General features: G+C 41.5%; 1 protein-coding gene across 3 annotated transcripts in view; it reads left to right on the forward strand.

The window, feature by feature from the left end:
• Window positions 1-278: 278 nt before the first annotated feature.
• Window positions 279-15,939, forward strand: part of TEX10 (testis expressed 10) — a 56,245-nt gene continuing 40,584 nt past the window's right edge. The window contains exons 1-5 of one of the 3 annotated variants that reach the window (XM_014842224.3): window positions 279-503; window positions 3,817-4,005; window positions 6,032-6,744; window positions 7,132-7,375; window positions 10,476-10,588. In XM_014842224.3, the coding sequence (XP_014697710.2) occupies window positions 3,826-4,005; window positions 6,032-6,744; window positions 7,132-7,375; window positions 10,476-10,588 (1,250 nt within the window). In that variant the 5' untranslated portion in view covers window positions 279-503; window positions 3,817-3,825. The remainder of the gene's footprint in view (window positions 504-3,816; window positions 4,006-6,031; window positions 6,745-7,131; window positions 7,376-10,475; window positions 10,589-15,939) is intronic. The other 2 variants (XM_014842229.3, XM_070519128.1) reach the window with 2 other exon arrangements.

Consider the following 15,939-nt stretch of genomic DNA (forward strand, 5'->3'; position numbering starts at 1 on the left):
TTTCTCTTTCTCAGTTCAGTTCAGCTCACACTCTCCTTTGAATGTGGCTCCACGTCTGAAGAACCGCGGTCTACCGGGGGCAAAAAAGCACGCTCTCACCTTGCCGTAACCGGGACGACACCCCGCGAAGAGCGGACCCGAAAAGCTGAGGACTGAACCTCGGCCCCAGCTTTGTCCCAGGATCCGGTGCTCTCCTCCCTCCGCCCCCGGAGCGCAGGGGGCTTCCGGCGCGGCCCCTCCCCCGGGGGCGGGGCCTACGGCTCCGGCTCCCGCCTCCCGGGCTGCGCGCGGCTGCGGGCCGCGGTCACGTGAGCGCGGCGCGGTGGAGGAGGGGCCCTGATTTCCGGGCGGCGGAAGGAGACGCGGCCGCGTGAGGACGAGGCGATTTGAAAACACGCTCCGGGAGCGGGAGGCTGCGGCCGGAGCGCGCGCCCTTGCCCCGCGGGCTTCTGCTCGCACGCTCTTCCCCCACGCCGCGGCGCCCGGGCCCCGCCGGGCCTCAGGTGAGCGGCGCCGCCCGTTGGGCCGGGCCCTCCCGGGGCGCGGGACGGCGCGCGGGGCCGTCGCCCCCTGTCCGCGGCCCAGGCGGGCAGGGCCGCGGGGCCGGTGTGAGCCCCGGAGCCGGGCGGGGCGCCCGCGGGCGTTCCGCGCGCCGCGAGGACGGGCGGCTGCGCGCGGTTGCGGGGCCGGGGGAGGGAGTTTTAGGCCGGCGCGCGGGGCTCGGCCCGCGTCCCTGCTGGGGTGCTGACCGCCGTCCCCGCCGGGACGATCGTTTCTCCAGACGCACGGGTCCTGCAGGACGAGGCCCGGGGCGCGGGCGGCCGGCCCCTCGTCGGCCCTCTCGCCGTCCGGAGCGGAGCTGGCCCGTCGGCTCTCGGGGCGCCCCTACCCGGGGCATTTCCCTTCGGGGGTTGGCGTCGCCGTCGGCCCCTTCAGGACCGAGTTTGGAGGAACTCGTGAGCGTAAGAGATGGAGAGCGCTTTAGTCAAGGCAGAGGGCAGGGTGCCTCCTTCTTGACTTTTTGGGGGAAACGAAGTTGGAAATTAGGGTCATGAGGTGGCAAACTGGAACTCGGCTCGGTCGAAATCCTGATACGTGAGGATCTGCGTTTTGTTGAAATTAGAAGACCTGCGGTTCGAATGTGTGACATTCAGTTTGAAAACTTTTGGGGCTCACCGGTGCAGGAGGTCCAGGGGTGTGAGCGTTCAGCCCCTGAGGCTGGAGTGCTACGTTCTCTGCAGTTCCGGCTCCTGTAAAAGTGGCCGAGTCGGACTGTTTGATTCGCTGCGTTCTGAAAATCTTTAGGTGAAAATAACAGAAATTGCTACTAGGCTGTTGAGTTCCTAGTATGAAAATGTTCTCTGTGTACCATTAAGTAATCTTAGCCAACTTTAAAAGTCAAGGAAGGGCCATCAGTCCTCTTCATTTTCCTAACGGTAGGAAAATATTACAAAGTGATGGATAATATGGCATAAGCTTAACAGCAGCCTGTGTTGGACGCCCATCAGGTAGTTAGTGGCGACAGGTAGCCGGAGGATTGCGGGCGCGGGGTTAATTCATTTGATTTTTCTGAACGTCTTGTACGTTTATTTTCATCTCTGGTACTACCTGGTAATAAAATTGTAGGAAAAGCTCACAAGTGTGCTTGCTTAATTGATGAAAACCATTTTTGTATTAAAAGAGGCCAGGTAAGTATTAGGGCCTTCTTGTTAGGTTTTAACCATTTTTTAGACTAGAATAACTAGAGGTGTGGGTGGGATGAAAATAGGGGATTGGGATAAGTGAAATAAAGCAAGCCACTCAGTTCTCCAATCCTCACCTCAATTCCGGTGCGCAGAGCTCAGTCCTGTGTATGATCCCTCTTCAACTCCGTGTAAAGGACCTTTCTGAGCCACATCTTTAAGATGGGTTCAGTACCACCTTCCTCACATGGTTTTGTGAGAATTGAATGCTGATGTACATAATGCATTTAGTATCATGCTACGTATCTACCGGTTCTGAGTTTTCAGGAAAATATACATTTGTGCTTACAGCATAGGTATTTAACAGTGTGCTAGGCACCTGTCTGAGTATTTTACAAATATGAACTCGCTCCTCATTCACCCTACTTCATAACAAATGTATGAAGTAAATGTTATGATCCTGTTTTTTAGATAAAAACTGAGGCACAGTGGTTAACTGCAGCTAGAAAGTGGCAGAATCTGGATAAGAACCTAATCAGTTTGGGTCTGGAATCTGCTATTAACTGATGTAGCCAAATCCTAGCTCCTGGGGCTCTAATGTAGTATCTTGCAGTGGTGAATTTGGATACGATGTCTTAAGGTGATTGGCTTCTGGATTCCTGGAACTTGAGGCTGGAAATTGAGCTGTCTGGTCTTAGACCAGCCATTTTATTAATCTCACAATAATGCAAACCTTCATTTTACTCAAATTTTTTTGACACCTGTGTGTAGGCGTTATGACTTTTTTACAATAGCTGGACATAGGATAATTATGATGGACCAGGAGAAGTTTTCTTTATTCTGGAGGTACTTATCTGCTCCAGTGGGCGTACAGTGGAAGGCAGAATTATTTTTGCAGCGTGTGGAAGAGGCTTCCAGAAGAGCTGAGCTGGTTCCAGGTATAGGAGGCTATTTTTTAGATGGAGTTGAGCTGTGGGAAGATAAAGCTGGAGAGGAAGTTAGGAAGGACCTGATATGTCAAGCTAAGGAGTTTGTACTCTAAGGGAGGGAAGGGGCAGCTGAAAGCTCCTGAGCCTTGGTCAGACCTGTTTTAGGAAGAGCTCTCAGGTGACTCTCTACCAAATGGACTGTGAAGTAGACAGTAGAGACAAGGCAAGAAGACTGCGGAAACTAGTGAACAGTCTAGGGTAGAAATAAAGGACTTAAGAAGTGGCCTGGGAATTGGTAGGAGGTACAGATGAAAGGGTCAGTGTGTCAGTGGGAAGATTTGGATGTAAGTTGAAAGGTGAAGAGAGGGAAGCGCAGGGTGACATGGTTGTTCCTGAGTTATTTATTGTAATAGTGGCCAGCTGGTCTTTGTGCCTTATCCCTCTGTTACACTATGTTTCTTTTTATACTGCTTTTTATCCTGTTTTTGGGATACTATTTCCTGTTTATATCTAGTCTGAACTTTTCCTGGTGTTCAGAATGCTGGTATCTTCGTGTTTGCCTCTTCCGGGCTTATCCCTACTCCTCATCTGTACTGTTTTCCTTGCTCATGAAATGCAGGTTAACTCTCCTTGCTGCATATCCAGATCTCACTAGCTTTCAAGCACCCAGCTTAGGTTCATGAAACCTTTCCTAACTATTACATGTTGTAGTAAATAATAACATTAGTTTTGAAACTTTGCTTTGTTTTGCTAGAGGTTTCTCAGAAGTTTCTAGTGGCCGGGAGCTTCCCAGCAGATTCAAGGTATAGCTCTAGCAACTCTGCGCTGCCTTCCTTTTCAACTCTGCCCCCCCAGACAGGACACACACAGACACACACACACACACACAAAGAATTTCACAAGATTTCCATTTAGCACATTGCTTGACAAGGTTCCATGGCTAAAAACCCTTGACAAACTAGGGGTAAGACTTACTGTTAACAGCTCCCCTTTACGATAGCTTTTGACTGAACTGATTTCTTTTTTTGTACTTCATAAAGGTATTTTCCATTTAATATTTGGATCCTTTGGCGTAGTCACTGTTGGCCTTGATTCTTATCCTTGAAATAAATGTTAGAGTAATGTAAATGTTGGAAAATACCTTCTTTATTTTTTTTATAATTGGTCTTTATCCCTTGTTTTTAAATTAATTCTTTTCATTATAGCACTCGAGAATGACCAAAAAAAGAAAACGCCAAGATGATTTTCAAAAAGTAAAACTAAAAGTTGGTAAAAAGAAGCCCAAGTTAGAAAATGCTACTGTTACAAACTTTAAAACGAAGACTATACATCTGCCTGAGCAACTTAAAGAAGATGGGACACTTCCAACAAACAATAGAAAGCTTAACATAAAGGTAAGTCATAAGTGTTGTTTTGATAAAATAAGATTTTCTTTCAAATCATCTAGAATGTTGTGTTTTTGTGAAAAGTTGTTTTAACTCTTAGGGTTTATTAATGGCTGAAGTTTGGAGTTCATCTGTTATTCATATGTGATGTTGCCATGGCAGCTTTCCCACCTCGTCCAGAAAGACTTGCTCAGCTAAACCCACAGTGGTTTCTCCCTGTCTACTTATTTGATGATTTAATATATCATCTCAAAGTAATTCTTGTGTTTAACTTTTTGATGTGTCAAGGTGTTTTTTTTGTTTGTTTGTTTTTTGGTGAGGAAGATTGGCCCTACACTAATATCTGTTGCCAGTCCTCCTCTTTTTAGTTGAAGAAGATTGTTACTGAGCTAATACTGTGCTAGTCTTCCTCTATTTTGTGTGTGCCACACACTGCCACAGTGTGGCTTAACGAGTGGTGCTAGGTCTGCGCCATGGATCCGAACCTGCAAACCTCGGGCTCCCAAAGCAGAGGACATGAACTAACCACTACACCACCAGGCTGGCCCCTGCTGTGTCAAGTTTTTGATGTGATAGTTTTCCAGCTGTTTTTATAGCTCATCAAGATTTTGTCTTATTCATTTTTGAACCCTTATAGCTTGTAGCTTATTACAGGTTTATAGTAAATGTGTGAAATTAATTGCAGTTTGAGCAATAGTTTTGCTTAAAAATTTAACAGCTTTATTGAAATGTTGTTTACACATAATAAAATTAACCCATTTATTTTATTTTATTTTTTTGAGGAAGATCAACCCTGAGCTAACTACTGCCAATGCTCCTCTTTTTGCTGAGGAAGACTGGCCCTGAGCTAACATCCGTGCCTGTCTTCCTCAGTTTTATACGTGGGATGCCTACCACAGCGTGGCTTTTGCCAAGCCATGCCCTGTCCGCATCCAGGATCCGAACCAGCGAATCTCGGGCCACCGAGAAGCGGAACGTGCGCACTTAACCGCTGCTCCACTGGGCTGGCCCCAAATTCACCCATTTAAAGTGTAATGATGTTAGCTCAGGGCTGGTCTCCCTCCAAAAAAAAAAGTGTATTTCAGTGGTTTTTAATATATTTACAGTTATGCTACTATCACCATAATCTGATTTTAGGACATTTTTATCACTTCAGAAGGAAACCCTATGCCTATGAGAAATCACTCACTATTTCCTCCTCCCAGCCCTAGGCAGCCGCTGATCTACTTTCTATCTGTATAGCTTTGCTTGTTCTGGACGTTTCGTAGAAATGGAATCATACAATATGTGGTCTTTTGCTTAGCATGTTTTTGAAGTTCGTCTGTGTTATAGCATGTATCAGAACAGTATTTCATTCCTTTGTATTGTCGAATAGTATTCCAGTACGTAGTTATGTCACATTTTATCACTCATCCGTTAGTGGACATTTGGTTGTTCCCACTTTTTGACTTCTATGAATAATGCTGTTACGAACATTTGTGAACAAGTCTCTGTAAGAATATTTGTTTTCTGGTTTTGCTTTTTAAGCTCCAAAGGTTAAATAATATCAAAAAAAAGTATTTGAAGTTATGGTTTTTCCCCAAATTATGTAAATTATTCCATAAATATAATTGTCAAATGTTATGCTCTGAATAAAGTATATGCACGCACCCTAAAAGACCATTTAAAATAGTCTGACAAGACCTGTTAAATTTAAAGTATATAAATGCACCTGCCACATGTTTGGTACATAGTAGGTCTTTAAATAGAGGTAGTGATTGCTGTCACTTTAAATGATAGCATGCCTAAGTGTGCACACAGGTTAATTTCAAAAAGAAAATTCTAACTGAAAATTCTGTAATGTTTTTATTGAGCTAAAACGATGTTTCTGATCTTAATAAAAGCTAAGTAACATTTAGGAAATACTTGGAGCAGTTTCTCCAAGGAGTGTCAGTTTATTAGCATAGTTTTAGTTAGCGATGTTTATTTGAGAATGGTACAATGTGTATATATATATTTATATCCCTAAAACCTGTATCTTTATTTTTATCTCTAGGATTTGCTGTCACAGATGCATCACTACAATGCTGGGGTTAAACAAAGTGCTCTTCTTGGACTTAAAGACCTTTTGTCTCAGTACCCATTTATAATTGATGCACACCTTTCAAACATATTAAGTGAAGTGACTGCTGTGTTTACAGATAAAGATGCTAATGTACGATTAGCAGCAGTTCAACTTCTTCAATTCCTGGCCCCCAAAATACGAGCTGAACACATTTCTCCATTTTTTCCTTTGGTAAGTGCCCATCTCTCTAGTGCCATGACTCACATTACTGAAGGAATTCAGGAGGACTCTTTAAAAGTTTTGGACATTCTGCTGGAACACTACCCAGCTCTAATTACTGGCCGTAGCAGTATATTGCTTAAGAATTTTGTAGAACTTATTTCTCATCAGCAGCTGTCCAAAGGACTGGTAAATAGAGACAGATCCCAGTCCTGGATACTCTCTGTAAACCCTAATCGGAGACTCACTTCTCAGCAGTGGAGGCTGAAAGTCTTAGTGAGACTCAGTAAATTCCTTCAGGCCTTGGCAGATGGATCCAGTAGGTTGAGAGAAAGTGAAGGACTTCAGGAACAAAAAGAAAATCCCCATGCCACTAGCAACTCCATTTTTATCAACTGGAAGGAACATGCCAACGACCAGCAGCACATCCAGGTTTATGAAAATGGGGGTTCACAGCCAAATGTCAGTTCACAGTTCAGGCTACGGTAAGAAGGATTTCAGTTATGTCCACACTCAGTTTTCCTATATTGAATTATAACTGCTGACCATTGATGGCTAATGGTGGGAAGACATGCAGTTGTCTTTCATAGTTTTCATACAGTTATTCATGATTTGATTTTATTTACTGATGGGAGGAGTCATTTGAAAGTATGTTAATTTATTCATTTCTAGCAAAGCCTGATGAGAACTAAGACTTAATAGTCTCTTGGCTTTGTCATCTTAGAATTTTATTTTACTTACTACTCTTGATCAATGTAATTATCAATTCATGGTGCTTCATTTTATTGGTACTTTGTATTTAAGATTAAATTAAGCAAAGAATATTTTTTAATTATTAAATTTTTTCTTTCATTCTGACCCTTCCTTGTTAGGTACCTGGTTGGAGGCCTAGGCAGTGTGGATGAAGGCCTGTCATCTACTGAAAACTTGAAAGGATTTATTGAGATAATAATTCCCTTGCTAATTGAGTGCTGGATTGAAGCTGTGCCTCCACAACTAGCTGCTTCTGTTGGCAATGGTATAGAACGAGAACCTCTGCAGGTTATGCAGCAAGTTCTTAATATTATTTCCCTTCTCTGGAAACTCTCTAAACAACATGATGAAACCCATAAATTGGTGAGAACAAATAGGTTTTTTGTTTTCTCAGTAATGCCTTTTATCATAAGTGTGCAGATTAGAAATGAGCATATTGCTACTAATTGGTTATGCATTTTCAAAAATTTCCTGGGGTTGGACTGTAAACTTATTTCTTTTGCCCAAAACAAATTAAAATAGTCCTGAGAGATTATCTGAATATTTTTTGTTTTTTAAGTGAAATGCATAACGCAATGTGCTTGATTTCATTTGTTTTTATTAGATATAAGTCATAGTAGTGTTACAGTGCATTGTTTGTGGCGGATTGATTGTGTAGGAGCATTCTAGTTTCTGGAGGCCTGGTAGAGGGTTTAAAAAGTTGCTTATTAAGTATTCTCTTCCAGTTTGTGCCACATTGCCAAGTTTAGCAGAAATGGACCAAACTGAAGGATCTCATAACCAACCCTGAGTTGTTTTAAACTACTGTGTTTTAGAGAAGCAGCTACACACAAACCTGCTTAGTGTACGCTTTTTTTGTTTTCTCTTGATAAAGGATGTAAGATCAGAAGACATTGCTAAAAGTTATCTTTAGTGTAGGTAAGCTGTAATTGTAGGTACAGTGTGAGTGAAGTTAACTTAAGTGAATGCCAAGTAATATAGAAGTTCTTTACTAGAAAACTGATAGCAAAGACATGTTTCTGTTTTTTTTTTTTTGAAAAAGATTAGCTGTGAGCTGACTACTGCCAGTCCTCCTCTCTTTGCTGAGGAAGACTGGCCCTGAGCTAACATCCGTGCCCATCTTCCTCTACTTTATACATGGGACGCCTACCACAGCATGGCTTGCCAAGCGGTGCCATGTGCACAGCCGGGATCAAAACCAGCGAACCCTGGGCTGCTGAAGCAGACCGTGCACATTTAACCGCTGTGCCACTAGGCCAGCCCCTTAGCTTTGCATTTTAATGTTTGCTACTTTTTATCTACATGTCTTATTGCTGTTGTCTTTTTCCCATGAGGATTAGAATTTGTGCAGCGCAGTCATGCATCAAAAGATTTGTTGAGCATCTGTAAATGTGGCTATTTAAATTAATTAAAATACAGTTCCTTGGTCACACTAGCCACGTTTCAAGTGCTCAGTAGCTATATGTGGCTAGTGACTACTGTATTATAGGACATCATATAGAACGATTCCATCATTGGAGAGAGATCTGTTGAATAGCACCGCTCTACAATGTGCCAGCTGTCGTTCTAGTCTCTAGGAATACAGAGATAAACGTGACTGACAAGGTGCTTGCCCTAATAGTACTTACCTCTTGGTGGGATTGATAGATGGTAAACAAATATATAATGTCGGTACAGTTGTGCATTGCTTAACGATGGGGATAGGTTCTGAGAAATGCGTCGTTAGGCGATTACATCGTTGTGCAAACATCATAGGTGTCCTTACACAAACCTAGATGGTACGACCTCTCACACTTCTAGGCTCTATGCTACTAATCTTATGGGACCACTGTCATATATACATATATGTACGTGGTCCATCGTTGACTGATATGTCATGCGGCACATGACTATACTAGGAAGAAAGATGAAAGTAAAGCAGGGTAAGGAGAGAACATGTGCTGGAGCAGAGTGAGGGGGAGCTATAATAGGTGGTGGTCAGGAAGTGCTTTCGTGACGTTTGAATGTCACTGAATGAAGTGAAGGATCAAGTCTTGTGAAGACCTGTGAGAGGAACCTTCTAGGCGTAGGGTGCAACAAGTGCAAAGGCCCTAAAGTGAGAACAAGTTTGACATTTGAGGAATGGCAGGAAGGCCTGTACAAGTGAAGTACTGAAAGAAAGGTAGAAGATGAGGGAGAAAAAGTGACAGTGGCCACATCATGTGGGACCCTATGGTCCATGGTAAGGACTTTGGAGTTTAACCTGAGTGTGGTGAAAAGACATTGGAGAGTTTTGAGCAGAGGATTTATGTTTATTTAACTTTAACGTATCAGATTTACAGATACAAGACTAATGACCTCCCATTTGCTCACCATTCAGCTCTGGCAAACCTGTGGAGCCCAACCTCAGACCATCCATCCCACAGATGACCAGTCTTGCTCTACATCCACACCTATTCCCTTTCTCTCTTCTTGTATTATTTTAAAGCACGATTTATGTTTTGAAAGATCACCCTGGCTGCTATGTAGAGAATTGACTTTTGCAGGGGCAAGGGCAAAAGCAGGGACATCATTAGCAGGCTATTGTAGTAATCTAGGTGAGAGATAATGGTGGCTTGGAGTAGAATGGTAGCTAACAGTTGAAGTGATGAGAAGCAGCTGGATTCTGGTAAAGCCAGCAGGACTGCTGGTATGCATAGTGAAGAAAGAGGAGCAAGGATGATGCCTGTGTTGTGGTCCAAATGACAGTGTGACTGTTAGTGGGGAGAGTTCATTTTATTCATGTTAAATTTAAGATGCCTATTAGAAGTTCAAGAGGAGATGTGAAGTATACATTTATAGGTCAGGAAGAAGAGAAGAATCCAGTAAAGGATACTAAGGAGCTATAGGATGGTCAGCTGTTTTAGCACCTCCAGTCCAACAGCCCTCAGTCCCTGGCAAAATGGAAGGGTTGGTCCTTTGGATAGGAGGAAATAAGAGTGTTGTAATCTGGATTAATCTGGAATTAGATAGTGTTTCAAGTAGGAGAGAATGATACCACTGAAAGTGTGTTGCTTTGTCAAAGTGTTAAATACCTTTAATGGGAAATAATGGAATTGGAATTGCTGGGGAATAGAGTTATGATGTAAGTAGAACACTAGGTAGAGACTTTCTGGTGTATTTTACAAATATTGCATTAGGGGTTCAAATTGAGAATTTTCTTAAATCTAATTTACTCTCTCCCTTTTTCTCCTCTTAAACGGTAGATAAAATGCAAGTAAAAGTAATTATTAAGCACCAAAAAGATCTGTTGGTGAAAATTGGATGACCTAACAGTTTATTCTGATTTTAAAATTTATTTACATATGGTATCATGAGCAGAAGGTATATTGTAATGATAAATTTATAGTGGAATATTGACAAGTTAACAAATTTCTCTTAAAAGTTTTATTGATTATCTAAAATTGTTAATTATAGATTTTCTGATCTTTGCTTATTTTAATAGGAGTGCTGGCTTCGAAAGAATTATCTTATAGATTTCAAACACCATTTTATGAGTCATTTTCCATATGCCTTAAAAGAAATAACCAAGCACAGAAAGAAAGAGACAAATAAAAGGTATTGTGATTCTTTTGCACTATATAGACTTAAAAAGATGTTTTACCTGAAATTATCAGAAAATAACCTTAAACTCGAAGTTTTTACACTGAGAGATGTTTATCTCGATTTTGTGAAATAAAAGTAGCAGCAGCGTGGCTGATGTTGAACAAGTCACTTTAACCCCTGGGACTTCAGTTTTTAAAAAATTTTTTTAAATCTTTAAAGTGAATGTTTTGTGCTAAATGAGTGTCAAATATAGAATTATGTAAATATGAATTTAATAAAGTTTGCTGAGGTGGGTGGTTTATTTGGGAGACGCACTCTGTAATTATTGAATCTCTAAGCGAGAGAGTGTCTTAAAGGTCATCTAGTTTCTGCTCTGATTTATACATGAGGGAACTGGTACTGAAACTAATATCGGTATCCTGAAGGAAGAGGGATAATTGGAGAAAACTAGTTTTCTAAAATAAATACAAAGAAGGTGATGGATTAGGAAATGGGGTTTAAAAAAAAGGTAAGCCTTCTAAGTATTTAAAATATTCACCTCAAGTGAGAGCAGATAATTGTAAAAATAAGTTATCTAATAAATAAAATTTGACAAGCAGGTCCAAGCTAGAACACTAAGAGTGCACTTCCCCCAAATGAGCAAACACTTGAAGGGATCTTAAAGTCTGTCAGAAGGTTCTTAAATTCATCAAAGGGAAGGAACAACCTGGAGAATCAGTGAACAGGGTTTGAAAATCTTTGAGCAGGGTTCAAAGGATATGTTCAGAAGTGACAAGGCAACTGCAGGCAGATGAGCTTTTCGTTCATTCAGTAAATATTTATTGCGGTTGCTTATTATAAACAAAGTATGATAATGATAACCAGGTGTCTTAAGGTATATTCCTTGTTCTCCTAAGTGATTTCATAAAATTGCTAAATTCGGTAAAAAATAAAAAAAATTGGTAGAAGAGTGTGTCAGGGTCTGACTTCCTGAGACAGAAATGAAAAGACAAAAGGAAATAGTAAGCTGTTATGGAGGTAGCAGCTGCAGGAGGCCGCCACTGTCTCTAGGACTGGGAGGACGAAGAGAAGAGGGGAAGAACTTGGGAGGAAAGGTTGTGTGGAGCCCAAACTCATACCTCTGGGAGGGGGTTGGTGCTCAGCTGGTGCTAATGTCTTTGAGATCAGAAGAGGGGCCCTAAGGGGTTGGGGCGCAGAACTCTGCAAAGGGGGTTCTGGCTGGCTGGTGCTGATGTTTCTTAGGGGTGTGATGAAGCTGGTTCTGTGTAAGAAAAACTGCAGACTGGAATCAGCTGTGGCTGCTGGAATGAACTGCTACTGGTCTGAAGAAGAGTTGTTGGGTTGCGCTGGCAGCAAAAGGAAGCCAAAACAGAAAAGAGAGTGTCTCATCATCTTTTACAGCTTTCCAGCCTCTTTCTGGTTCACCTTCATTGGCAGAGCTTAAAAGAAGCCAGCTGCAAAGGAAAAAATGTGGCTCACAGAGTCCCAGCCCAAGGATCACAAAGCACAGTGTAGAAGGGTGGGTTTGAAACTGAGAAACAATTGCTCAATAACCGGCAGGAGGAAAAGCGAATTTGCATATATGACAGAAGGTAGTATGTAAGTGCCATTTGAACTGTACAGTTAAGTTCTATAGGAATTCATAGGAGGAGAAAGATCCTTGTTAGGATAAACAGGCAAGGTGTATTGAAGATTAATTGGTTATGGATATGACTTTAGCGGTAGAAATGAAGCAGGGATGAGAGATTATACTAACTGGAGGAGATAGCGTACGAGAAAGCTATAGGATTAGGTAAGGGAGAGCATGAGACAGATCTGAGTCCAGTCTGCTTTCTGTTATTCACTTGCCTTGATGCTGAAAGTCATTTCTTGTCTTCGGAGTTCATATATCTTTCAGTTTTGATCCTTTTGGCATTGAAGACTTTGGCTGGATCAAAACTATGGTTTAGGAATATTAATTTAGGGAGTTTCTGGAGTTGGAGGGAACAGAGAGTCAAATAGGGAGATGCTTTCTTGAGCAAGATGTTGGATTCCTGCCCCCACCCTAATACAGTTTTCTTACTAGACCAAAGTTTTTAATGGTCCATGGATAATCTTTAGAAAATCCTTGAACTCTTGAATTGTATGTGTATGTATTTTTTCTGATAAGAAGTTCCATATATAGTTTTCATCCAAGTGAGATTAAATAATGGTTAGGATATTTGGAATTTAGCAGACTATTACATGTGATGACATTATCCGCGAGTCTGTGAGTGTACCGTTGTTATTTGACACATTTCTTGGACACTTAACATGTGCAAGGCACTTACTATACTAGGTGCTGAGTATTTAGTGGTAAAAGAGGTAGATGGGTACCAGTTCTCATGGAGTACAGTCTAATGAGGGAAACGCACTTAGTTCTTTGTTTAATCAGTGACCAACCGTGATAAAGTTAATGAAGGAAGAGTTTAGGATGATACAAGAGTATATAATAAGGAACTGGTCCTGATCTTTCATGGAGGAAATAGAGTCTTAGGGAAGGTGGCCCTGATGAAGTGAATTGTGCTACGATATAAAGGGTGAAAAAGGAGTTAACTCAATGTGGAGGCTGAGATGGTGAAATTCTGGAATTTTTGGCAAAAATGGATTGGCAGTATAGTCAACTTATTCTTCATAAGGTTCCCCAGTGATTCGTTTTTACAGATTGCAGGCTGCTCTTCTACTTCTCTAAGGAAGTACGTTGACTACTTATACTTAGCAGGCAGCTGATGCAGGGCACCAATGATCTAGGCCAGTGGTCTTCACACTTTTATTTATTCATGTACCCCCAGTTAGTTTTTGACCTGTTGTCTAAATTTTTTCATTTTAGTTGAAATACAGTTACAGAGGATCTTATTTATTTTTATTCTGGTAAAATATACATAACATAAAATTTACCATTTTAACCATTTTTAAGTGTACAGTTCTAGACGTTAAGTACATTCACATTGTTGTGCAACTATCACCACCATCCTTCTGCGGAACTTTTTCATCTTCCCAAACTGAAGCTCTGTGCCTGTTCAACAGTAACTCCCCATGCTGCCCTCCCCCCAGCTAGCTCCTGAGAACCACTGTTCTATCTTCTGTCTGTATTAATTTGACTGTTCTAGGCACTTCATATAAGTAGGATCATACAATATTTGTCCTTTTGTGTCTGGCTTAATTTCACTTAGCATGATGTCCTCAAGGTTACTCCACGTTGTAGCACGTACTGGCATTTCATTCTTTTTTTTTTTTAATAGACTTAATTTTTTTAGAGCAGTTTTGGGTTGATAGTAAACTTGAGCAGAAAGTACAGAGTTCCCTTGTATTCCTGCCCCCATAGCCCCCCTCACTCTCAGCATCCTACACCACAGTTGTAGATTTGTTAGAATCTGTGAACCTACGTCAACACATCATCATCACCCAAAATCCTAGTTCACATTAGGGTTCACTCTTGGTGTTGTGTGTTCTCTGAGTTTGGCAAATTATAATGACATTTGTCCATCATTATAGTATCATCCAGGATAGGTTCAACTGTCCTAAAAATTCTCTGTGCTTTGCTTATTCATCCTTCCCTCCTCAATGGTTTTTTTTTTTAGAGATTGGCACCTGAGCTAACGTCTGTTGCTCATCTTTTTGGTTTTTCTTCTTCTTCTTCCCAAAGTCCCCTGGTACATAGTTGTATATTCTAGTTGTAGGTCCTTCTCATTGTGCTTTGTGGGACGCTGCCTCAGTGTGGCTTGATGAGCGGTGCCACGTCCGTGCCTGGGGTCCGAACCAGTGAAACCCTGGGCTGCTGAAGCAGAGTGCTCGAACTTAACCACTCAGCCATGGGGCTGGCCCCTGTGATGGTTTTTTTTTGTTTTGTTCTTATTTATGAGGAAGATTGGCCCTGAGCTAACATCCGTTACCAATCTTCCTCTTTTTGCTTGAGGAAGATTGGCCCTGAGCTAATATCTGTGCCAGTCTTCCTCTGTTTTATATGTGAGATGCTGCCACAGCATGGCTTGAGTGGTGTGTAGGTCCGTGACTGGAATCCAAACCCACAAACCCTGGGCCAGTGAAGCAGAGCGTGCAAACTTAGTCACTGTGCCACAGGGAAACCCCTCCCCCATGTTTTTTTCATGGCTTGATAGCCCATTTCTTTTCAGTGTTAAATAGTATTCCATTGTATAGATATGTCACAGTTTATCCATTCACCTCCTGAAGGACCTCTTGGCTGCTTTTTTTTTTTTCCTAAGATTTTATTTTTCCATTTTCTCCTCAAGGCCACCCCCCCATACATAGTTGCATTTTTTCAGTTGTGGGTCCTTCTAGTTGTGGCATGTGGGATGCTGCCTCAGCATGGCTTGATGAGCGCTGCCATGTCTGAGCCCAGGATCCGAACCGGTGAAAGCCTGGGCCGCTGAAGTGGAGTGCGCGAACTTAACCACTCGGCCACAGGGCCGGCCCCTTGGCTGCTTTTTTAAGACTAAATAATATTCCATTGTATGTGTATACTGTGTTTTATTTATTCATCCTTCTGTCAAGGGACATTTGGGTAGTTTCCTCCTTTTGGCTATTGTGAATAATGCTGTAATAAACGTTGGTCTCCAAATATTGCTTCAAGACCCTACTTTTAATTCTTTTATATCTATCAAAGGATACAATTTTGGCATTATTGAAAATATTGACATTTTAAAAATTCAGTGTAGTTGTCTCCAAGAAAACTTTCTTTTTGCGCTCATAATTTATTAGTTTAGGTGATTATTCTAACAAGGTAATTCTAATATGTGCTAGGAATAGATAAAGCTAAGTCTTGCCTTTGGCCTACAAATCAGCTTGTGAGAACAGCAGTTCACTGCTGACTGGAGTAGTCTACTAGTTGGGAGGGTTTGCCAGTATGCTGGGAAAATTAGTTTATTTTTTCAGAGGGAATGGAGAGGTTTGATTGATGTAGCAAATTGAGTTTGATTAAGTGGTGGTTGGGAATTTATTGTAAAGTGTATTAGGAAACCTAAGTCTGCTTTTCCATTTATGGTAGTGATAAAAAGTTTCTTTTAGAAATAGTTGTTTTTAGAAAGTGAACTTATAAAAGAAACATAGTAAATAATAGTTCAGACAACATGTGAATATTACGTTTTAGAAAAATGTACTAACAAATAGATATCTTTGTAGGAACCTGAGGACAGAATAAGCCCCAGAGACAGTGCAGCAGGAATTGAGGACTTAAGGAAGTAGAAATCAAAAGGAAATTGACTTGCAGCTTCACCATTAAAAGACATCTGGGCTTCCTGTAATTCAATTAAATAGAAATATCTGTTAAGGCTAAAAGAAAGTATCACCTGGGACAGTATAAAAGGTTACTTAATAAGAAGAGATTT

Source organism: Equus asinus, chromosome 10 (genome assembly GCF_041296235.1).
Source record: "Equus asinus isolate D_3611 breed Donkey chromosome 10, EquAss-T2T_v2, whole genome shotgun sequence".
In the NCBI taxonomy this organism is placed as follows: Eukaryota; Metazoa; Chordata; class Mammalia; order Perissodactyla; family Equidae; genus Equus; species Equus asinus.